The 25,722-nt window shown below is 44.3% G+C and overlaps 1 protein-coding gene across 1 annotated transcript in view; it reads right to left on the bottom strand.

The window, feature by feature from the left end:
* Positions 1-18,812, bottom strand: part of WIF1 (WNT inhibitory factor 1) — a gene marked incomplete at both ends in the record, with an annotated part of 45,171 nt that extends 26,359 nt beyond the window's left edge. The window contains 2 exons of the mRNA XM_082013836.1: positions 18,411-18,550; positions 18,680-18,812. Coding sequence (XP_081869962.1) covers positions 18,411-18,550; positions 18,680-18,812 — 273 coding nt within the window. The remainder of the gene's footprint in view (positions 1-18,410; positions 18,551-18,679) is intronic.
* Positions 18,813-25,722: the final 6,910 nt, after the last annotated feature.

Below are 25,722 nucleotides of genomic sequence, written 5' to 3' on the forward strand. Positions count from 1 at the left end.
TATCAAAAGGTGTCACTGCAGCCTTCCAAGAACGCTTTGCACAGAAGAGATGGACAGAAATCTTTGCAGAATACATTAGCTTTTCCTCCAAGTAATGAGAAAAGAATTTCTGTAAAGATAAGTAATACAAAGTAATCACTGTCCAAGAAGCTTGGTAAGGCCACAAAATAATAGATTTAGATTACATTTAGCAGCTGAGTTTCTGGCAGTTGCCTGTGCTTTGGGACACACGGGAAACAGGGTGGCTACTTGGTCATTTTGAGCTGATATATTCTCTCACCAGACCTTGAGCTCTGGAAGCACTTTAGCATTCAAAGAGGTCATTTGAAACCAACCCGAGACTGGAAGCGGAAAGGATTGGCAGAAGAGAGGGACACCAGTGGAAAAGAAAAATCCAAGTACACCAGCAGAGCGTTAATTTGGAAACGCATCTTCACGCGCAGGAAAAGCAGGCTACCTGAAACAGAGGGCCAAAGAAATGCATGTTGCACATTCCTGTCCATCATTAGAGTGTAATGAAAATGCGATTTTGGTTTAGATCAGAGTCAATCTCTTGACGCAGCAGGTAACTGCAGTGGGGACAGTGAGGCCATTCCACAAAGCTAAAGCCTTGGAAAGCAGTGTATGGATGAACATATCCACAGCAATTTCCAGGTAAGTACAGGTACACTGCTACAAAGGCATATGGCATGCAGGATTTCTTAAAAAACAAAGTCACAACGAATTTACGGCTCCTCATTGAGGAAAGACCTGGAGTTTCTTACTCCTTCTCTACTTTGCTTTATTCAGAAACAAAAGAGGAAGCAAGAAGAGCACAACTCCCCGCATTTAGAAATTTTATTGTTTTACAGGTTTTCTGCAATGTATTTTATTCCTGCTTCACTAGAGATACTTTTGAGAAAATTAAGCTAAAAAGAGAAAAAATCATTAGGGTTTTGAAAAATATGCACAGTTAATTACATCTTGAAAACCTCTAGCAAGGAATGATATTTCTCAGCATGAACCAGGCTGGAATGTATGCATGGTACACAAGTTTCCTTTAAATTGTTTTCTCCCATGTCTTACAGAAGAAAATTAGATAACTTTGTTTTGGGGAAAGGGGGAGAAGCAAGCAGTACACGAAAAAGAGAAATAGCATTAAGAGTTCAGATTTTAAAAAAGTAAAAGATACACAAGCCTTCATTATCTTCAAATATTTTATGAAACAAATTGTTCTGCTATCCTGAGAACTGGTTAAAGCATTTCTGCTGAAAAGTTATTTATTTTTCTGGCACAGGAAGGGCTAATTCATTCATCGGTGCTCTCTTCAGTGAAGAATTCATGATCAGGGATGTCCAAAATGGCAACTTCATACGGCGAATAAAAAAGGGGGAAATTATCACTGTTCCTTAAAGAAAAAAACCTAAAACACTGTCTCATCAGGTTAGCTCCAACAAAACAATACCGTACAGGTCTGCTACTGGCACCTGCAACACATCTATGTGGCTCTATCTACATTGAAAATAAACTGTGAGGTTATTTTCTTCCCCTCACAGCTTGAAAAATAAGTGAAAACCTGGGCTGGCTAGTCCCGGGAGTGCATCTTTACATAGATTACAGACTGCAGTCTGTAAGTTTTGCAGTTTCAGGCTCTGGATAGATTAATTTATAATTAATAAATTAGCCTGAAAATTCTTTTCAGAGAATGTAAAATAATTTCAACAAAAACTTTACAGTTAGGGAAATGATTGCACTAATAAGTATTTAGACTAATTACGATGGAGATCTGAGAAGATACTATGTTTAATTGAACAGAGTATTTTTAAAAGCACAAATGTAAACCTTAGAGATGGTGGCTCATCTGACGCGACGAGAGAAAGTTCACAGCTAAAGAATAAGCTAATCCGCCTCCTGCACGGTGGTAAACAGGGATAATGCACACAGATTCATTTTGGCCGTGCTTCAAACTTCCAACCCTTTGTTCTTAAGCCTCACAGGACAGCTTTGAAGTCGAGGATAAAGCTCCTCTAGCACACCATTACCAAAGAACAACCTTCTGATTATGATCTCATGGAAGTGTAATCAATAACTCACACAAGTTAAAAGCGTGGCAAAGGTCACGTAATTGGGCCTTTATTGAGTCCATGTGTTTCACTCTTGGCTTTAACTGGCACTCCTGTATAATAAATATCTCTCCCCAAAACGTAAGCGATGAACTTTCTCAAAAGTTATGAAATCTCACAGCAGCTTCTGTCAGACTGGAGTCCTTCTAGGGACTCAGAGAGACCACTCTACTCTAGTATACTCAAGTGAGAGAAAGTTTGCAGCACCTCTGAGTGACAGTTTCTTTAATTACTGATCAGTAGATAATGGTCTTTAGCCTTGTATTCCAATCAAACTAATGTTTAGAAGTTATGGTGAAAAGGTTTTGAAAAAAATTCAACTTTTTCCTGACTAGGTGTTAGGAAGAATTCCTTAACACCGCTCTCTTTTAACATCTGCTGCACGGATTTTTCAAATGCCTTTTTTTGTGAACATCCAGAGTAATTTTGTCCTTGTTTTATGGGCTGTCATTGACCAAAGCAAATTCTAGATACTACCATGAAAGAAGAACTAAATTCATTATTTAAATAGAAAGTTTGATCAGTGTATCTGAAAAGGAACTTGTGTGTTTGCTGTTGTACCTGAAATCACACTGATTTGTCTACTGAGACAAGACCCCGGTATGTGGACATATATTACTGTAATATTTCTATGTACCACACAGGCCTCCATATAGCTCTCTGAACTTTTCAAAGCAAGATGGACTTATCTTCACAGTAAAGCAGGGAAGTATTACCTTATCCCCAGTTTCTGACGAGAAACTGAGCAGTTTCTGCAAACAACTTTTTTGCCTTTCAGGCTGTTTCCACAGGCAGGGTCTGCACAGCTTCACTCCTGGGTTACAGGACCAGTCTGACAGGGTCCAGCCCTTTTGAGTTAAGGTCCAGAACAGTCCAATGTATTCCCCAGCATTTAAATGAAGTCTCTTCTTTAAAGCCAGCGCATCCTCAACTTCCCTCACACTCAGAGAGAGAGACCAGCACTTGCAGAAGACAATTCAGCCTGGCCAGAGTCTGATTTACCTGAAGTGCCCTCCTCTCTGCCTGGGCGCGGATGGAGGCTACTCGCACTGTAGGCACCTTCACCCGGCCTTGCTCTGCTGGCTTTCTCTGCGCTGGTTTGCTAGCAAAGCTGTACCCCAGAGAGGCGGCGAGTCCTGAATTTCTCTGCGGCACAGACAGCTCTGCACTTGGTACCATTCTACTGAGTTTTACCAATAGTTATTTGGAGAAACCCTGTCACCAAAAACGTCTTCCTTCTGCCCCTAGCCACTGCTAGTGTACGCATGCCTTCCTACTCTCCAAGGCCTGTCCTTTTTGCCTTCCCCTTCTTCTTCGTCACAATCTTTCTTTCGAGGGGATTCAGATGATGAAGGCGGCAACGAGCCATGCTGGTTTTCCTTTTTTCTCCTTTGGCTATGGCACCTTTCTTCAACAGGATTAAGAAATGGTCCTGTCCCTTCCTAGGTTAAAAGTTTTTTGTAGATGAACTTGGTGAAAGATAAAAGTAGTGTTCTGACACAGGCAGTGCTGGCATGACCAGGGCAATCCTCCATTCGAGGAAGATGAAAGAAATTAGGAAGAGTTATGACAGTCAGGGTCAAGTCGAGCTTCCAGATGAACCCTTTGCACACATTTGCAGGAATGAGTCCTACTCAGAAAGGTATGAAGTTTATTTGGGGGAAGCTACATCCTTCATGGGGGTTTTTTGTGGTTTTTTTTTAACTCTGGATAAATATGACCTATCATCTGTCAGTATAAATCCTGACAGGGAGGGTCAGCAGCTCAAACGTTCCCCAGAGGAATGTTTTGCAGAGACCCTAACCTCATTTTTATTAGAGAAAATGCCAGTGGGAAAGTTCAGCTTCAGGCATGAATGTGTGGATCTCCCCAAGCCCAAATTTACCTCTGATGAAAAACCAGCAGGAGTCCGATGACAGCAGAAGTCTATACTCTGCTTTGAGATAACTGCCCCATTTGGGATTAAAGAGTTTTTCTAAGATCAGAGGCATAATTTATTCCTTGTCGCACAGCTATGGTAAGTCTGGTCTGCTCTTGCAGACCGAGGCCTAATTGTCCTTTTTGTCGCTCAATACATCCCAGATGTGCTGACAACCCCTAACTTCTGCTGGAGTCAAAGGCTGCTGGAGGTCATCCAAATCCCCCAAACCAGCCTTTACTGACTAAACGACGTGAGTAGCTATGGGCCGACTGTGGTCCACGGTACTCTCAGGAAGAAAGAAAAACTGGAGCAGAATGATGTCCCACACGGCAAACCTTACTGAGCTGTCAGGTCTGCTCTCTGCATCGCTACAGGGCACAGAAAGGCAGGGCTTGGCACCACAGCCTGAGGGCCAAACCCTCCCTGTCACCTCCAGCGGGACTCGCTGTGATACCAGTCAGCTGAGTCAGTTTGGTTTGGTTCAGCTTGAATTTCTGCTGGCTAGAAGAGGCTTGGGGTATGCGAGTTTTGTCTTTGTTTTGATTTGATTTGCCACATTTTCTGTAGCCGGCAGTACTGGGCCTGCACCAGGGCAGCTCAAGGCAGCCTAAGGCTGGGCTGTCGCAGTCCTACCTTCTTCAGACACAGCCATGTGACGAGCTAACCGAGACAGCGGATCAACTTAAAAATTAATCACTTCTTTCCATAGGGCTAGTTTTCAGCCACAGCAACTCCCTGGGCAGCCACACAGCACTGGCACGAGAAAGGGAATGGAAATGTGTGACCAGGGATGGGAAAGAAGATGGGATGCTGTCAGCTGCTAGCCTGGCTGAAGCTGTGGTGGAATGACACTGGAAGCAAGGTGAATTGTTCCCGTCCTCTTGGCAGATATCAACTTTTCTCAACACACTCTCAAATTTCATTATCCTGAAGTGAGGAAGAAACGGAGCTGAGAATCATCAGTGAGATGATGGCTGGTTCCTCCAACGCACTACTGAATCCAACAGACCCTGCACCCAAGCAGGGCACGCGCATTTCTGACAGCACTGCCAGAGCCGTCATGTGGACACGAGGCTTTTGATCTCTGAGGAAAATGAAAAATCCAAACACATGATTCCTCCCTCAGAAATATGATCTTGCAATTGCTCATTAAGGTTACACACGGGGAATAATTCAAGTTGACTCATGTTTGTCATGTTTTTAAGCTTGAGGCTGGTTGTGTTAACAGGCTTTTTTGGAGCAACACCGGATTACAATCACGTTTCTGAAACGTGACGAGGGAGCTGTACCCTGTAAACGGGACATGACACACCTCTGAGGAAGGTGAGACGCATGCCAAGTGCCGCCTTCCCGCCGGTGGCATGCCACTTAGGTGTGCTGCCCAGCTGATCTGAGGGCAGGCTGCCGATCTCTCTTCAAGCGGCTGTCTCGCCACGTCTCAGGGAAGTGTCGTACCGAGCGTTACAGAAGAGAGTGGACAAGGATGGATGCACCAGGAGGCTTTTGTGATCACAGCAGCTGTACCTTTAGTAGGTGCTTGCCACTGAGGAGATCTCTTAGATTAATATTGTTGCAGATTGTCTCTTAGTCCTTTAGTTTAAACGCTTTTCTGTCTATGTGTTTTGCGCAAGGACTCTTCATAGTTCTCAGAGCCTAAGCTATAAAAGCGTGTCATTCTTGGGCGGTTATGCGGACCAATAAATGCAACATTTCACAACAGCCATTTAAGCTTTTTATGAAATAATTAAAAAAAAAATTCCCTTTTTAAGGTGTAACATTGTTACGGCAATTGTGTTACAGCACAGGAAAGACGCGGACCTGTTGGAGCGGGTCCAGAGAAGGGCCACAAAAATGATCAGGGGTGGAGCACCTCTCCTGTGAGGACAGGCTGAGAGTTGGGGTTGTTCAGCCTGGAGAAGAGAAGGCTCCGGGGAGACCTTACTGCAGCCTGCCAGTACTTCAAGGGGGCTTATGAGAAAAATGGGGACAGACTTTTTAGCAGGGCCTGTAGCAATAGGACAAGGGCTAATTGTTTTAAACTAAAAGAGGGCAGATTTAGACTAGATATAAGGAAGAAATTTTTCACAATGAGGGTGGTGAAACACTGGCACATGTTGCCCAGAGAGGTGGTGGATGCCCCATCCCTGGAAACATTCCAGGTCAGGTTGGACGGGGCTCTGAGCAACCCGATCTAGTTGAAGATGTCCCTGCTCATTGCAGGGGGATTGGACTAGATGAACTTAACAGGTCCCTTCCAACCCAAACTGTTCTATGATTCTATGAAATACACTCGTCAGGGTTTGACCTGTCTCAGCTAAGGGTGATGCTGCTCTGGTGCAAAGGTGAGGCCCATGCTCTGCTGCTTTTGCGCATGAAGTGCTCAGGCAAACCAGACTGGAACTCCTGTGAACCAAGACAGCCTGAGACTCCTCCAGCAGCCTTTGCCGTTATGGTGGTGCACACAGCATATGGGCTCCCTCCTGTGGATCTCCTAAGATGTACCAGAGAAGGACCATGCAAGTACAGCTCGGGAATGCTGCAGCTGAGGAAGACTCCACACAACCTGCTCTCTTTAGCTCTGCTCGGAAGAGGAACTCTCCTACACCCTCCCCAGTGTGCCGGGAAGGAGATCCCGTCTCTGGTCCGCTCAGAGTGAAGAGACACACTGCTGTCTAAGCACTGGGATTAAGTTTATGCAACATGCAAACTATTTTCAAACTTTTAAATCTCTGAGGGACAAAATGTGTTTTTTCCCTAATCCTTTCTACCTTTCAATCTTTTTTTTTAAGGAAACAGAGGAAACGCTATACAAAAAACACTTGTGTTAATAAGAAAAAAAGTTTCAAGAACTCTTATGGCATCCAGTTAAACAGTCAAAAATCAGGAAATACCAGTGAATAATGCTGTAGGTACAGCCTTAACTCTGTCCCCTTGTTTTTACAGGACATTAAAACCTCATTAAGTACATGATCCCATACTAATTCTCATATATAAGACATAACATCATGCAGCTTCTTCTATAACGGTGAATCTTATACAGGCAAAAGGCAAAGATCTGGTGCTGAAGTCCTGCGGCTTTCCTCAGAGCTAACGGCTGTTACAAATGCTGAGTAGCCTTTGAAAATCTGGCCCATTAAGCCAACGGACACATTAATATGCAGATACACAGTGAACCGCACAGTTGCAAGCTGAGCCGTACAAGACGTGCAGAGGTCTTGCACATAAAGGCCAACTACCTTAATTTAATAGTTTGTTTCTGTAACCTTTTAAATGTATTTAACAAACTGAGATGCATATGAATTAGGGGTGGCAGAAACTGGAACGCCATAACTTGCTGACCACAAGATTAATTAGAAATGTTTTTTTGGGGAAATGTGTATGGAAAAAACTCTCAAGCTCAAACTATGCTGGTCATATGCAAATACCCACATATGTTTTCAAATGCAGATTTTTAAAGTAGTAGAAATCTGTTTGCAGAAAAATTATGATTTATCTGTAGCCTATTAACATATTCCTGAAGGACAACAGGTGAACAACGCCACCTCAGTTCGAAGGTCCATTTTCCATATATATATATGGAAATTATATGATATACTGAAAGGTGTGTTTAGTTAATGACTGAGTTTTCAACAAGCAAGTTGTACAAATTTTAATCCAAGGCTTTTTGTTTTTTCAAAGAAATGTCTTCAAATATTTTCTATGCATTGAGAGTGGTCAATAGCTCATCTTGGGCTTGCCAGAAATATGACTTAGACTTTACCACTGGAACTAATTTAAGCATACCATTACCAAATCCGTCTTATCTGGAAGTCTATAATCAGAGATAAAAAGCAAGCTTCACCTAAACATCTCTTTGCTGCTTGATTATCATCAGAGTAGAGGCTTATGCATTTGAAGTAAACTGTCCTGTGAATGTGGCTGGGGTAGCAAAACCAGATTTGTTGTCAAGGCATCATCATAATAATAATGTGTGAAACAGTGTTGCAAACTCTCATAATTGAATATCAGTTCAAGAAAGTCTGCTCAGGCTGTCAGAGAAGCTCCAGCCCTCCTTCCCATGTCTCACCACGCTTAGGGAAGCCCCTCAGGACCAGCTGCTTCCTCCACCCTCCCCTTTCCTGGGTGGAATAACCAGACACAGCCCAAGCAGGAGACTGGCACAACTCTCTCCTCAGAGCAGAGAGGTTTAGTTTTGGGATCCTCTCCTGTTTTGATGGGGAGTGGTTATAAGGGAATCAGAGAGGGAAGAATCTCACAATACCATTTTCACAGAAGGCCAATGGCCATCCCTTTCTTTTTCATCTCTCACAAAACTGGCTTTCTGCTTCCCATTTGTCATGAGACCTCTGGCCTGGGGATGGGAAGAAATCCTGAAGAACCTGGGTATGCTCCATCACATCTCTAAACCAAGAAGAGGGGGAAAGATCTTACTGCAGTTACCTCAATCTTTGCAGACAGGGACAAGAAATGTGTATAAACCTAGACAGAAGCTTCTGTTGGAGTTGTTGGGGTTGGGGAGAGGTAGAGGAACAGAGACTTCACAAGAACTTGCAGGGGCTGAACGCTCTATACCTCCAGGTAACTGTTCATCCTGCCAGCAAACTTTCAGATTTCGCATCCTTTTAAATATTTACTCATTAATTTAATTGAATGGACTTATACTGCTTGATTGTATTTTACAGGATGAGAAAACTTTGCTTTTGGATGAATAAAGGTCTTACATAAGTAAGTTTAATACTTAGAAATGTTTTAAATCTTGCAATTCTACTGTTAGGTTTCAATCAACTGCTGTCTAAACAAATCATAGTAACAGTGGCATCATAGCACCAACTGTATAAACTATGACGTTTACTTGACTGCAAATGTTTGGCAAGACAATTAAAAAGGGTCCATTAACTAAACAGGATATTCACACTGATACAATTCAAGTGTGAACTCCATTAGTGGGCAGGAAAAGGTGCAGACTTTGTCCCATCAAAGGAAAGCTACTGTTATGTTAAGTAAAAATGTGAAACCCAAGTGGTTGTTGATGTGATGAAGGCCTCTAATTTCTGTCTGGGAGGAAGAGTGTAAGCTTCTCCACCCTGTGCCTAATACCGACATGTCACAGCTCTGACTGGAGGGGAACCACATACTGGGTCATAAGGTTTCAGCGACGCTCCTTTGCCAATACAGAAACCTGATCATGCTTACGCAATCTGAATAGACGTTCCTCTGCAAAACTGGAAGGAAGGAGGGGAAAAAAACCCAGCACAAACCAACCCAACTCTTCATATGGCTATGCATTTCATCTGCAGACCCGGGTAACTGTGTTTTGCCTCTCCGGCAGATGCTGGCGTGCTCTGCTGTGCAACCTGCCTGTTCTCCCCGAAGGTCCCTGCGTGGAATACTGCAGGCACGTAGCTGCTTGCAGCTATTTGATGTATCTGTGGCTTCACAAGGAAAAAATAAATTCCTTTCAATCGGGTCACTCAAATGGACTCTGTTTCAACAGTTCAATTTATTTCCCAGAACCTCTGCAAGAAAGAGAACTGGCTAAAGCTCAAGCTTGGAAAAATGAAAGCAGTGTTTACCGCAGTTTAAAAGGAACAGGCTGAAGGTGGTACTTGTACTCCTTACTGAAGGTGTTCAGTGGACTTGATTATTTGCCTAAGCGGTTTTTAGCCTCAGTTTCCCATTGACTATATCAATAGTCACACATTTGCAAGTTGAGAGCAAGTAGAAAACATGGCAGGTAGAGTCTACCTTCTCCTGCTCATCAGCAAGTTGTGAACTCTCCATGTCTTTCTCTTGTTCTCAATAAAAATAGGTTCATAATCAGAGAACTGAAAGCTCTACACTTGGTCTCTGTTCTGATGGTCAGGATGGTTCAAGAGCTTGCCCTCTTCTCCTCTGGCCAGCCACCGTTGCAAAGGCTGGCTCTGCTGCTCTTGCTGCTGGTTTCTGTGCTTCAGCGCTCAGAGCTGGTGGCAGGTCTTCTCATTAGTGAGCTGCTGATTGGGGAGTTTGTTTTCCCTGGTGATGAGCCAAAACCCAAGGCTGGGAGATTGCCAGGTTTGATGTCAGGCATATTTATTTCCTTTAGGATCAGTTGGGTTTAGCTAGCTGTTTATCCAGGCTAAGGGGTAACTTCTGAGGATTTGTGGGACCAGCTCTGAAAGCGGTGTTTGGTCTCTAAGTTATTTATTAAAGTATTTGGCAGTGATGGAAGAAAGTGCTGAAGCAGCTGGAAGGTAATTGCCCACTTTTCCTTGTACAGCCAAACAAGTTGGATTCCACCAGTTGGTTGCAAAACAAACTTTCATACATAGATGCAAAAAATCCAGGAGTTTTCTTGTTGTTTGGCTGAAACAAATCCACCGCAAATCTTTGTAAGCCTTTACTAAGGCATTTCTATCCCACATGTGCCTTTTGTCCAAGTCAGACAGACTTGTTGGGTAACTCCTCAGCATTTTTGTGCAGCTAAGTGGTCTTCTATGAATGGACTATGAATCCACATATTATGGTGGATTTCAGGTATCATAGCTGGATAAAGTCTTTTCAGTGCCTCTGTACAACAGTATCACTGTCTTTGCTTTATTTATGTTACTTTTTCCGAGGTAGGTTTCGGTTTGCTGCTTCGCTGTGATTCTACAAGCCAGTCTCAGTTTTGTGTTCCTGCCTGGCCCTTTTTGTGTTAATGGCTGGCTTGGGGGATGAGAGGAGAGCAGTGGATTTTGTTTATCTTTACTTCAGTAAGACTTTCAGCACTGTCTCCCACAACATCCCCACAGAAGAAGTGAGGAAGTGGAATTTACATAAGTGAGGTGGACTGCTGCACTGCCAGGTTCAGTGGGGCAGCAGCAGCAGCAGCACAAAGTCCAGCTGGAGGCCAGTCACTAGTGGTGTACTTCAGGGGATGATACTAGGTCTCATACTGTTTAACATCTTCATTGATGACCTGGATGCTGTGACAGAGTGCACCCTCAGCAAGTCTGCAGATGATAGAAGGCTGGGAGGAGTGGCTGATAGGCCAGAGGGTTGTGCTGCCATCCAGAAGGACCTCAACAGACTGGAGGAATGGGCTGACTGGAACCTCATGAAGTTCAACAAGGTGAAGTGCAAAGTCCTCCACCTGGGGAGGAACAATCCCATGCACCAGTATATGCTGGGTGCCAATCAGCTGCAAAACAGCTTGGCAGAAAAGGACCTGGGGGTCCTGGTAGGCACCAAGTTGACCACGAGGCAGCAATGTGCCCTTGTGGCAAAGGTGGCCAGCAGCCTCCTGGGTTGCATCAGGCAGAGCATTGCCAGCTGGTTGAGGGAGGTGATCCTTCCCCTCTGCTCAGCACTGGTGGGACACACCTGGAGTGCTGGGTCCAGTCCTGGGCTCCCCAGTACGAGAGACATGGACATAGTGGAGCAAGTCTGGTGAAGTGGCATGAAGGGATGGGAACATGCCTCTCAGAAGTTTGAAGACATGTCTGGTTTTCCCTATTTAGCTCTTCTTTCTACAACGTGTAAGGCAAGAGACAAATCTTCTGCAGGTTCTTCTACAGGCTGAGAGGTCTCATTAGAGACTGGGAGGACCAGTGACGCAGGCAGAAGCCCTGTGGGACCGTCAGCTCACACACGTCATCTGCCAGGGTGCCACCAAGGGGAAAACACAGTCGATTCAATGCATGTGCACGCATTGAGCAGGACTTCTGTTACTTTATACAGTAGACTCAGCTCGAAGTGTCACAGATAGCCCAGATGCTCCTTGTACCTGGATCTCAACTTTATTTCGTATAAGAAAAGCCAGTCTTTCATTACATTATTACACACATTTTGTTACAACTACAGTTTATTACAATTAAGATTTCAGCATGTCAGTCTCCAGAAACGAAGCAGAAGGGAAAAAATGCAAAGTTAATCGTGCATTCAATGACATATCCAAAACGTGATTGATTTTGAGTTTCTTCCATTTACGATTTTCAAAAAAGCCATTTACATAACAGAAAATACCAATAAAGCTAACTTCTACTTTTATGAAACATACACCTGCAGCAACAGACATGTACTACACTTTATACATACAATTCACTGCGAAGAACACTATCAGTATTTTTATGGAAAGGCTAAGGATTGCAATGCAACTGTCTGTTCTCTGCTATGCATTTCGGGTGACTGCACTTTCCACCGTGCCTGGGCTACAGTCCAATGTAGTGAAGAGTTTGGCCACAAATAAACAGTTAAAAAGCAAACAAGCAAACAAAAAAAAAAGCCAGCAAAACAAAAAATCCAACATGGTTGAAGAGCAGAATAAAAGAGACTAATAGAAGTAAAGCAGCATCTTTCAAAATGTGGAATTTGTATGAAAAAAGGAAAATAAAAGAAGAACAGACGCTGGCAAGCCAAGTGTAAAGCCACAGTAAGGTGAAACAAAAAGGGTTTTGAGACGCATTTTCTTGAAAGCTTTAAAAATACTAATCGGGAACTCAATGCTCTGAGCCAAGGTACAGTACTGAAAATTAAATAAATTAAAATTCTATTCAACGTGATGCAAGTACCTACTACATATCACTGTTTTGAAAGTGCTGGGTCACACCATATTCCTTACATATGTGCATGGCCTAGGAAGAGTGTGGTTTCTTGTGTTTGTTTTATACGTACATAATTCACTTGGCTAGAAGCAAGTCATTCATACTCACAGCTACCCAAAAAAACCTCTTTGGAAAGCATGATACCAACAGAAGAAGTTAAATACATTAAGAAATTCTTCCAGTTAGTTCTCGTTATGTATGGTTCTTACTTTTTAGTCCACGGCATTACTTGTAATGGCATTAACTTTAGAACACTAAGAACATACTTAGGAAATTGTCTGTAAAAAGGAGGTGATGTGGACAGAAAACATTTTCATTTCCACAAAGAGGAGGAAAGCAACACAGCCTGTGTTTTATATTTCAGAAAACCTGTTAGTAACATGGGGAGAGAAATCTGTACATTTTCACAAAATACAGTCTTGAGGCTTGGGGTGTCCTGTTAGTTCCAGTGCTTTTCAACAGTTATGTTGTACAATGCAGCTACTACTGTAAAAGTAGCAAAAATATTTTATTACTTAAGCTTTTCTGTTAAAAATGTATTAGAATATTTATAGAAAGGATAAACAATGAAAATCTTGAAGAACGGCTTATTTAACACAGCTTCACACTGCTGTGTAAAAAGAATAATTGTGTAGTTTACACATATACCGTGTAAATTACTATGGAAACCAGATGTAGCTTACACTACAAGGTGCCTTGTAACTCATCTCTGCTGAGCAATAAATCCCCCCCTTTTCTTCTTGGCAAAACTTTGAGAAACTTTACTGCTGTTTTCTATCAGCAGATACAACAGATGGCTGGCACATGCCTGCTCAACTAAGAAAGTGGGATCTCTACAGCATTACTTTGATCCCTGGTGGCATGTCTACAACACTGAGATGCAAAATACCACAGCTGAGCAGAATCTAAATATTAAAGGTTTGGAGCTGTGCTCTCGATATGAGAACCCCCTGTCTAAAAATCATGCTCACAGTATGTAAACATCTTCACATTCCACATGGAAATTTTGGTACAGAGGTCAGAAAACAAAGTATTTCCTCTGTTTGGTGACATGAAACCACAGTGAAGGTACTACTGCAAATCCCAAGGGTGCGAGTTCATGCGATTGCCTTGACCGAACTTCCAGAATAGCCACACTTTTATTGGAAAAAAACCCTGAATTGTGCAGATGAGACATTTTTTAAGCTGAAAAGCATCACTGTAATCACTGGGTATGAATAAGATATTTACAAAAAGTTCAGCAGTTTCTTTGAAGAAAGTTTTCCTTTGAAGAAGTACATGTTTTGAAATTCACTGGGTTTTGTTTTCTTTCAGTTTATCAAGGAAATAGTAATGTTTGAATGGAGCACCCTATTGCGACAATAATGGCTTAAATTAGGAGTCTGTCAGCTTTCCTCTGGACAAAGAACAAAAACTTCTCGTGGCATAGCTGGAGATTCCATTTTATCTTCACGGTCAGGCTACGTCTCAGCAATATAAGGTAATTCCAGAGACAGCAGTTGGGCTGTTCAGGGTTGATGGTCACATTGCTGAGATCAGAGTTAGCCTCCAGGAACTGTAATTATATAACCGTTCCTAAACTCCACTTTACAATATAGAAATGATGCTAGAAAATGTACTGATGTCACATATCCCCTCTTCCTAAGAGCTGGGCATCTCTTTGCTTTACTCATGTTACAGGTTATCAACACCTCCTTGATCAGAAGTAACCCAGCCTCTCCTGTAGGGACAGGTTCAATTGCCTCTTTTAAGGGCCAGGAAGACTACATGCTGGGATGCCCCCTTATCTCCTGACACTTGTGCTCCTGTGACCAAAAGCTCTCCCAGACCAAAGGCCTTCCTTGCTTTTTGGTTTCTTTTTTCATCTCCCATCTATTAAACCAACCTGGCTGCTGCTCTGTCACTGAGCACTTGCTTCTGGTGCACTGATCAACCTTTTTTTTTTATATGGTTCTCTCCCACCAATACTCACTCACATGTGAACGTAATTTTATCGTTGTCAGAAGTCCCACCTAAAGTTAAGCATACATATTGTTTTTTTGTGAATTTGTAACTTAAATACCTGTCATAAGTTCCTAAACACTGCAGAGATGATGTCACTGCCATCTTTGGCACCTTCCACTGGTGGATGCAGTGAAACATGCCGCAGCACTAGTTAGAATAACAGGGTCTATCCCTCCCTCATTGGGAAGTCTTTAAGTGCAACCTTCCCCAGAGGACAAGACCCCCAGAAGTCATTATTCTTTTCTTTTGCAAAAACCATACAGAATAAGAGCAAGCAGCACACCAGGTAGCTCTAGTGGTTACACAGATGACTACTATATGCTATATATTACCATCGATTTTTGCTTTTTTAAACCTTTCAAATCAAGGAGCAATCTTTGCAACTACAAATTTACCCAGATTATATTTTTTTCTGGAGAGAACATAACATCTGTAATCTTACGTTTAAATTCATAGGTAAAAACATAAAGTGCATAAAAATGTAACAATTCCGTTCCGCAGTACTCGAGCTTTCTCGTAACCTTGGCACATCCTTACTTCACCAGAAAAAGTAGGTGTTCAGCACCTTCAGACTCTTAAATTTTGGGTTTCCCCTGATATTTCCTAATAATTAATTAGAACTAGTAGACTAAGAACTGAAAGCAACTAATGTTTTTCTTTGGTTAATGTTTTCTAGTGAAAATGGCTTTAATTGTTTGTTCACCATGCAAAATCTTTTCCACATAAAATGAATCCAGGGCACAAAGGCCGCTGCATTGGAAATGTAACATCCAAGTAGGCTTTTTACTACTTCAGTTTATGCAGAACACAGGTATAATCTAGTCCTTAAAATGTTCCTTTCAACAGACATTTTGGAACTAGAACATGGACATACACAGCAGTGCAGGACTGAGAAGTACTGCCACTCCCTGGGTTGGATTATTTACTCACCTACAACTTGGATCATTATTTATCCCAGGAGCAGGTAGACAGAATCTACCCACGAGATATTTATACCCACTTTCCACAGGTGTAAACAGGGGTGGAAGGTGTCTGTCAGGAGAGACTTGGCCCTACCCTGTTGGAGATCCCAGGAGTGGTGGGTTGCCCTTGGCTGGCACGACTCCGCTGTCGTGTCGGTATGAGGGCTAGCAACCGTGTAATGACATAGACAGGATCTCCTGTACCTACTCAGGAGAATTCTGGTATCTATAGACCCAAAAAGGGTCTAGCTACTGCTAGAGGCTGTGGCATATACTATTGACAGCCCCCAAAACCTTGGAGCCCTAGAGAAACATCTTCAAATCTCAAGTGGAATACAAGGTTAAGAGGACTATAAGGCACAAGATACAAGACTCACAGAAGAAATTATTTCTGTTTTGCCAACGGGAGACAACTGTATGCTAGTTACAGTTGTTTTGCAAAAAGCAGTCTAGTACTTCAATATCTTGAATGCCTTTCTTCTTTCAAAGAGTACTGGTTTCCACTTATTTTCTTTCTTCCTTTCTTGCCTCTCTCCTCTCCTTTCCTCTCCTTCTCATCTCTCCTCTCTTCCCCTCCCCTCCTTTCCCCTTCTCACTTCCCCTGCCCTGACTTTAGGAAATTCCCAGAAAAAAGTATTCTGCCAGAATGAAGGTAGTAAAGTATTTAGCGCTTTCCTGGATGTGTCAATGGAAACTTCTAAGAACATGTATACTTAAAAACAAAACAGAACACTGAAAAAAACCTGTTAAAATTTACTCATTTCTTCCCCTCATAAAATAGTGGAAATTCTGGAGAAACTGTGTCCTTTTGCCACAAATAACTTTTATCCTACTTCTCTTTGTAACACTTCTATGAGCAATGATGTTATTGCCTTATGGGCTACAGCAGAAATACTCATGTTTTCTCCTGCCCCTTCTCATCAGGTAAAGGGCTGGGTGGCATAGGGAGAGTAAGTGCCCTGGTTTCCACAGAGGATGACAAGAACTTGGAGTAACAGGCAGCTGTACTCAAATACCTCTAAGGGATGTGAAAAATGACAGGACTGCTTGTGATACCAAAAAGTAGACGTTTTATCTATGATGCTAAGCATGTCCATTTTTTCCCCAACTCCTAAAACCTCTTCCTTAGCTTAGGCTGCTGGTTGAAGTCCTGCTCTTCATCTGCAGATCTGCACAAGTACCTAAAAATCCACAGCCATAAGACTGGAGTGCCAATGTTTATACTGACTGTACACACAGATGAATTTACAAGGAGTAGCTAAATGGGATTATAAAATCTCCAAGTGCAGAGTCTCTCAATTTTTACACTTGTTTGACCCATAAATATCTGAAAGTTAACACAGTGTCCTAGGAACAGAGTAGTGCAATGATGTTACTTTAACCGTTTCGGTATTTCACTTGCTAATTATGTTTTGTCTGACAGGAATTCAGTAATTCAGCAAAAAGGAGGAGGAATAATGGGTTAAACAGCTTTGCTGTTGCTCAGAAGAGATGCATCCTGCAGGTTGCATCAAGGGGAGCACTTGCCTATGCTATCTTTAAGCTTGTGACTCTTCCCACTGAAATCAGTGTTACAATCACCTTTTCCTAAAGAGCTACCTGTAGGTGGCACAAGAAAGAGGGACAAGAGAAGAAGGACAGGGTTCAGTCTAACATCTGAGTCCTCCTTTCCAAAAGGAGGTAGTTTTATCATGGACAGCAACTGAAGCTGGCAGAGAAATGGAGCCGGAAACATAGTCCCAAAACACCCTAATTATTTCTAGGTATTTAAATGCCAACCCTTGGTGTATAAAGTTGTTTTCTCTGTAAAGCTGGACTGGAACGCCAAAGACCTTGAGCAAGTCACTTAGCCTTTGTGAGTAAGTTTTGTCTCTCCACATTCCCCTCCCTCTCTAAAAGAGGAGGTGAAGCGTTTCCTAAACTCAAAGGCTTTGTGAGGATAGCAAAAATTACAAGGGCCTCAGACAACACCTCAAAGCCAAACAAGTCCTGTAGTCAGAAAAAATATTTTAAAACAACCAAAACCACAAGCAAATTTGTGAAGCTGCAATTAGCTGAATTATACAACCAATTTTCACTGAATATTTGAAGGTAAGTATGGTTTCATCCCTACCGAGCTCTTTATTGTATAAAGTCAATGTTCAGCATTGTAAAAATGAATTGCTTTTATCCATCGTTTTTATGTTACAACGATTTTTCTTTTGTAGCCACGATAACGTATGCTAACGTGTTTCAGCTTTATGCAAATTTAACACATGTTCTCAGTGTGCCAAATTGTGCATATGTTTCTTCATGAAAATATGTCACGCATTCTTATCTTTTCAAGAAAAGAATCCAAAGGGATCCAACACACCGCAGATTTATGTGGTTTTGCAATTAAACTTGGCAAAATTGAGTCTACAGAAGAGAATTACTATTTACCAGAACTACGCACGCAGCCTGCGCATTTAGGAAGTGGAGATCAGCGAATAACCTGTAGCATATGTCCATAAGCTAAAGAAAGCTGAAAGAAAATTGCATCCACGTAACCACTGTCAGGTAAAGTTTTACTAAAAGCAAAGGCTTTCGCCGCCGCCCCAGACACCCGGCTGCCCCACGCTGTACCGACCCACCGCCGAGCGCACTCCCCCGGCGGCCCGGCCGCCGCCCCGCCGCTGGCCGGCCCCTCCCCGCCGCCCCTGCCCGCCCGCGGGACGCGGCCCGCGCGGGTGCGGCGAGGGGCACGACGGCAGGCGACCCCACGCCCGCGGCCGCCGGGGCGCGCCTCGCAGGGGGCTCTTCTCGGCCATTCCAAGGCCAAAACACCTGCCAGGGTTTGAAGAGCCGCCGCCGGCCGCGGCCCCGTCTCTGCACCTACCCGTCCCGTTGCCTGCCAGGTGAAGTTCATGGCGTGGATACTGACGGGGATGGCGGGCATTCTCTGCTGGGCTTTCCTGAAGTCGTGGGTGAACGGGGCCATCTTCCCCTCGGACACGATCAGAATATCCTCCTCGAAGCCTGCGAAAGGCAAAGGGGGCGCGATGGGCGGCAGCCCCGCCGGGCCGCGCTCCGCTCCGCTCGGGGCTCCCGCCCGCCGCTCGGCCGCCCCCCGCCGCGGCAGCCGGCCGGGGGAGCGGCGCCGCTTACCGAGCAGGACCCGCGCTTGCTGGGCGTCGATCCACAGGTAGAGCGTGTCGGGCTGCCGCGGCGCGGCCCGCAGGCTGCAGAGGCTGAGGGCGGCGCAGAGCAGCGCGGCGCGCAGCCGCCCCGCCGGGGCCATGCTCCGCGCACCGCCCGCCGCGCCCGGGGCTCGCCGGCTGCCGCTGCCGCTCCGGCCGCGCCCGCCCTCTGCCGCTGCGGGCCCGCAGGCGCGGGGCGGCCCCGGCGGCGGCGGCGGCGGCGGGAGGGGGGCGCGGGGCGGGGCGGGCACGGGGAGGGCGGCGGGCGCCGCCGCGGCCGCCCACGGCCGCCTCCCCCGCTGCGGCTGCGGCCGCACGACGGCGCAACGAGTAGCGCGGCCACGGGCCGCGAGTGCCCGCCGGCTCCTGCAGTGGCAGGGCCGAGGGATGGGACACGGTGCGTGACCGACACCTCCTCTGCCACGGGAGACGTAGCCGGCAGACGCTGTCCCGCCCCTCTCCCGAGGCTCTCACCCCGCAGGGGCACCGTCGGCACCCTGGAAGTCAAGTTGGCACCACCACGGTCACAAAAGCATCCTCGAAGAAACTCACACCTGCTTGAAGAGACTAAGTTTGTAGGTAGTGGTCACCTGGTACATGCGGGGTCTGAGTTAGGGGTCGGTGTGCTGGTTTTGGCTGGCGTAGAGTTAATTTTCTTCCTAGTAGCTATTGTGGGGCTACTAAGTCTTGGACTTCAGCTGGAAACAACACTGATAACACAGGGATGTCCTCATTGCTGAGCAGGGCTTACACAGAGTCAAGGCCTTTTCTGCTTCTCACACCACCCCACCAGCGAGCAGGCTGGGGGTGCACAGAAGCTGAGAGGGGACACAGCTGGGACAGCTGACTCCAGCTGACCAAAGGGATATTCCATACCATATGACGTCACGCTCAGCGTAAAGTTGCTTCCCTGGAGATGGCTGAACACCTGCCTGCCTATGGGAAGTGCTGAATGAATTCCTTGTTTTGCTTTGCTTGCGTGCACGGCTTTTGCTTTACGTGTTAAACTGTCTTTATCTCAACCCACAAGTTTTCTCACTTTCACTCTTCCGATTCTCTCCCCCACCCCGCTTGGGGGGGGAGCGAGCGAGTGGCTGCGTGGGGCTTATTTGCTGGCTGGGGTTAAACCACGGCAGTTGGAGAAGCATCACCGAAATGGCATGTGGGTGCAGTTGGGCTCCCGGTGGGATCCAGCAAAGCTGGACAAGGCGCCCACCCACGCTGGCAGGTCAGGCCACAGAGCGAGCTGACAGCAGTGACAGCTCTTCCCAGCTCCAGGGAATGGTGCGGTGAGCGTGAAAAGGTGCTAAAGGGAGAAAAGGTTTTCACCTTACATTTGTTCAAAGGTCTCAAGAACAGTGGAGACTCTGAAAAATACTGAAATGTTGCCATTTACACAGAAACTGGAACTGGCTCAATATAGAAACTTAGTAAAGCTGAAAGAATTTTCTATTTAAAAAGTTATTTAAATGGAACCATGCCTTTTGCAGGAATAAAAATTATTGTTTCTAAATTTTCTGGATTCTTTCATACGAAAAACACAAACCTTTTTTTAAAAGCTAAAACTAACCAGGATAGATAAAGTTTGAATGAAGCTGACAGGTCTCTGTCTGTACTGTTAAGGAACTGGAGGGTATTTTCTGCCTCTGAATGTTTCCTGGGGTGCTGCTGTGCTCCATCCCATCCTGTTAGTGTGACTGCAAAAGTTTCCTCTGGATTAACTGCCTGAAACTGAATTATTCAGGTCATGGGAAACAACATGAAGTTGGTCTTGCTTTTCCAGACAGATCTATTGAGTGGAGTTTGCCGTATCAGCTTACACGTGGGGAAAAGGTACTGAGCTGTGTCATCATTTTTCTTTTTCATGTCCAAAGAGCATAGCCAAATGGGTAATGGTGATTTTTTTAAGCAAAAGGTTTATAGTTCAACACATGAAATAACCTTGCCCTCCGTCTGACATGCGGTGCTGGGAGATTTCCTGCACCTCCTTCTGAGGAATCTTTGGCCGCCATTGATGGATCACTTCACTAACCCCGTATGGCTGTTCCTGTCCCAGAGTAGGTACCTCTCCCTCGTTACTGTTGCTCTGTCTGCTCAGGGTTTTATTGTCAAATTCCCCAGAACAGCACCCATGCCTACCTGAGAGAAACACGCACGCTTACATACTGTCTGTATGTATATCTATGTACATGTTCATGAATAACATAATTATGTAATTGTGAAGCAGAACATTAAAATGACATCTCTCAATTTTTGGTACGCAAGGAGCCATAAGGCACCTGTGCACCTCCCAATGCTTTCAAATGCTCTTCCTCCCAGCTCCCCTGCTTTTTACGGGTGGGGAGCTGGGAGCGGGGGAGGGAGTGACTTGCACAAGTTTACTTGAGAAACACATTTGCAGGCGAGTGTCGGCTGGAATTACAGTTCTCCTGAATCCTCAGGTGGTTCCCTAGTAACTTGCCCAGCCAGAAAAGCTTCGGCTCCAAAAGCTGGAGTCAGCGTACGTACTCTAACAGAAACACCCCACCTCTAGCTGCTTATTAGATAAGCACCTAGATATGCTTATTTACTTTTTTAAAATTATTTTTTAATTTTTAATTTTTTTTTTTATTTTGCGTAAAATCCCACACACTCACTTGTGCTTACCCCTATAACACGCTTAGAAGGATAACCCTGGGCGAGGCCGTTCCCGAATTCGCGCTTCCCGCCGGTGCTGTCACCCCTGTCCCGCCGGCTCCGGGGCGGTGGCGGGGGGCGGCGGGGGGGGGGGGTGGCGGGCGTGTCCCGCGGCCCCCGCGGCACTGCCGGTGCGAGGGCGCCCTCTGCCGGACGCAGCTGCCCCCTGCAGGCCCCGGGCGAGGCTGCTTCAGCAGCTTGATGGGGGGGTCTCACCCCGCAGGCGGGACCGTCAGGGAGCCTCTTGCATAGTCTGGTAAAGAGGTAGAGAGAGTTCAACCGACGTCCAAAAAAAAAAAAAAAAAAAAGAGGGGAAAAAAGAGAAAAAAAGAGAAAAAAGGAAAAACACGAGAGAGAGAGAAAAAGAGAGAGAGAAAGAGAAAGAGAAAGAGAAGAAAAAAGAAGAAAATGTAAAAAGAGAAAGAAAAAAAAGGAAAAAAAAAGCCACACTGAAGAAAGTTGTATCATGTGGAGATTTGAGATAGCTATAAGAGGACAACTATTAATTATGTTGGAAATACGCTAATAATGGATTTGATTCTAGAAAGCAGAAAAATATTTTAAGAATTAAATATGATTAATTTTTCTTAGCTTCAAAATATACAAGCAATTTTGAGTTTGCAAATACAGAGAAATGCAATGGGAAAAAATAATGTCTGAACTATAAAGCTTTTAGAAAGAGGTTAAAAGGGGACCTTAATACATGTAAGAATTTTGTACATTCCAATACAATTATTTACATTGTTATTTATCACTGACAGGGCCTTTCTTAAGATCTAGCAAAGCAAGGGAATTTAATTGCCAAGTAATAAACCTGAAACATCTTTTCTGAAACTGTGACGGTACAATATAAACACTCCTGAGTAAAAAACGCAGTAGCAGTCAGCTTACTTTCTGCAGAAACAAGTAGTAAGTAGTGACTAAAATACTCTTCAGTGGGTATGAGATTGTATGTACAGACTATCCTAGCCCATATACACCTCCGTGTGGGATTGCACACCGTGTGTCCCCCCTCCAGCTACATCTGCCGAGGCTTAGGTGAGCCCTGCCTTGGTGCCGCGACGAGATCCATTGAGGATATGGTTTGCAAAGCTTGTGGTCATGACTGCCCGCTTGCATCCACCGTGAAGACCTCAGTAAAAGCTTGTTCCAGTTCTTCTAGATCCCTTATTTCGATGTCTCTTTCCTCTAATTTTACATGGCGTATTTCCTCACGTAATAGTCACTTTTTAAGTGAGTTGAGAAGTCTCTGGAGAGTGGATCAGAATATACTTGGAAAAGCGAACATTTCGTGGTTCTTCGTTTAATGAAATGGAAAACATACATGAAAACAGAACTATGTTGTGAACGTGGCTTCAAGACCAGCTAACTTTCACGGGAATGCATCTATAGTGGATTTGTGGCCTGCTCCGACATTCATTGCAACTGACAGCGTCCCCCTGACGACAGCCTTGGGATGGATGGATGGATGGATGGTCTGAATGATGACGTATCTAGGGAGGGATACGGAAGTCAGTGCCTGATGCCCTTTGATCATCAGTTATGAGTAATATAAAAAGAAGGAGGAAAAGGCATAAATAATAACAGGAATGGCCTGAGGTGATAATTTTCATCCCCAAGGTTATACATGCTGCTTCCTCTCAGGTGTACAGAAATAATAAATATATTTTTTATTTATTTGGTTTTTTGTGGTGAACACTGGTAGATAATAGCTAACACCTGCTTAATTTAAATAAGGACAAAAGATGCCAAATTGCAGCAGGATTTTCAGAAGCGCTCAGTCTTTACTGGGTTTACCTCACTGAAATGAATCACAAAATTCCTGCCAGTTTCAGCAGAAACAAAGATTATTCAGTGGGAATTAGATCCCCTTGAATTCTTGCTGGTTAGGCCAAAACAGCCAGCGTTAAGAGCTGGCAGGGAAAAAAAAATCATAGAACTATTTTTAATATAAAAATGAGTTTTGCTGGAATTAGAATACGTTGAAGTTTCTGAAATTTCAAATGGGAAATCAAAAACTCCACCTTCAATTATTCTGCATATAACACTCAAATTATTTATTTTAGAACACAGTCTATACTGTAGTATTAAAAACTACGTTAAAGCAACACTCTGCAGTTTGTAACATCACGCACTCTAGAGGCAGGAGAGGTCTCCTATTTTATATCACTTACGATACGGTTCATGCTCTGTTTCTTTTCCTACAGTATTCCTGGCTCGTCCACTGGAGAGCACAGAATTAATCTGGCTTTGAACCAGGCTGGGTACTGAAGACGACAGTTATTTTAGAGCCGCTGCCTCATTTGTTGCTGAAGTTGAAAGGTGTATAGCAAACGAGACAGGAGTTTGTAGAAGTAAAAGCTATTACATCGCTAAAGAAGTTAGAGAGAGATGTCCTTGTCCTTGTTTCTGGCATGTTCCTGCGGCAATAGACATGCTACTTCATTCTTTTTCCCAGGTGGTCATCAATTTTTGTTCTTCATCTCAAGGTGCCTGACATCAGATCTTCGGTTTTGTCTGCAGGATCCCAGAATCCAGGTAGGTTGTCCCAGAGGTGGTGCAAAAATACATAGTCCTGTCTTTAAAAAAGGTAGTATAGCAGAGAAGATCAAGGGCAGATGATGAAGAGCAAAATGAAGTATCAAGTCAGCATTGTTTGTTTTTTGCAACTGTATGATTAGCTACCACCTTTTAATGCATGAACATGTGTTAGAGGCACACTCTTCATTCTGGGAGTTTTAAAAGTTTTTGAATCATTGAATTTGCAATGTTGTAAATGCTGGGGGTTTTTTGATAACTTGTGTGCCATTTCTCAGCTTTTAAGAAAGACTCACCTGCAACATCTAACCTTCTTTTAAGTTGTAGTAGCAAATCGCACTGCTTTAATTTAATTAATTGTTATTGTAATTTTCATTATTTTAATAGACTGTAGTTTAGATGTTAATGATTTCATTTTTAAAAGGAACAGCGTACGCTAACTATTTTATCAGTTAATCCCAAAATTGATCATTGCTATTACCCTGACGGCATCAGTTCCCAGCTCCTTTGCCTGGTGACATGACTTTTAACTTTGCTTCAAGCTGCAATTTCCATTTCTGAAACTGATTTTGTGTTTGACAGAGAGATGTGTATACTCGTTTCAAAACTATCAGACCACAGTAGTTTTAAACAAAGACAAGTAGATCTGGTTTTTTGGTTGTTTTATTGCATTTTTATAGATAATTTCCATGCAAGCATATTTTGTTTCAGTTTTCTCAAATCTGGATTATCGAATTTTCCATAAAAAAAAAAATGTATATCATGAAAACTATTTGTCCTTAAAACAACTGAAAACCATACTAAACTAAATAGTTACATTAGTTCAGTATTAACACCATTCATTGTACCTTTCCTATTTATAAGATTAGCAATTGGACTTAAAAAGTAAATGGATTTATCCAAGTTGCATTGAAGTATTTAGTTGTGAAATATTCTCAGAAATCATTAAAAGGAAAACTTTGTATCGAAATACGTATATAAAAACCTATTTCTACGAGTTTCCTTTTATCGCTTGCATTTAGGAAACTCCTGTGGTACCTTTTAGTGAACGAGGAGAACATCACCGCCTCACCGAGGTATTTCGTCCTGTGCTGTCTGAGGATGGAACATTGCCTAGAAATCGCAGCCATAGCTTAGGCGGGTGGTCCAGGATGCGGTGGCCCACACCGGTTCTTCGGCAGAAGCAGCAAAAACCCCGTGTAATCGTGTCGTTCTCTTTACCGGGCTGTGTTTCTGGGGTGATGCGAGGGGCAGCTGCTTGCCCCGCGTCCACGGGAGCGACGCTCGCCCGGCGGATGCTCTGGCCCGGGACTCAATCTCAGCACGGCTCGCAGCCAGGCACGGGCTCGGCGGAGCGCCGGGATGCTGGCCCGCGGCACGGGCCTGGGCCACCGCAGGGTCTCGCCTCTGAGAAGCGCTGGGAGCCGTCGGGAGGCTGCCAGGCTGTTTGGGGCACTTCTCAGACACAAGGAATTCCGGGGCCTAACTGGCCATTCCAGGGGCGAAGGGGCAATCTTCTCCCAGCTTAGAATTGCCTTGGTTTATTTTCCCTGAGCATTCCCTTGTTTTGCAGGCTAAGGAAACCCTTACCCGCCTGCTCTCCACTACTTGCTGCTCCGAATATTACCTTGACTCAAGCCGCTTGTCTCTTCCCTGCAGCGCACATCCTCACTTTCTCTTTGTGTCAGGTCTCCTCTGGGTTCTTGGTCGTTCTTTTCCCCCTCCTCTGGTTACCTCCTACCTTTGCAATGCTCTTCTTACTGACACATTTGGCCGGTGCTGCTGGCAGGATTCCAG

This window comes from Phaethon aethereus, assembly GCF_964289735.1.
Source record: "Phaethon aethereus genome assembly, chromosome: 1".
In the NCBI taxonomy this organism is placed as follows: domain Eukaryota; kingdom Metazoa; phylum Chordata; class Aves; order Phaethontiformes; family Phaethontidae; genus Phaethon; species Phaethon aethereus.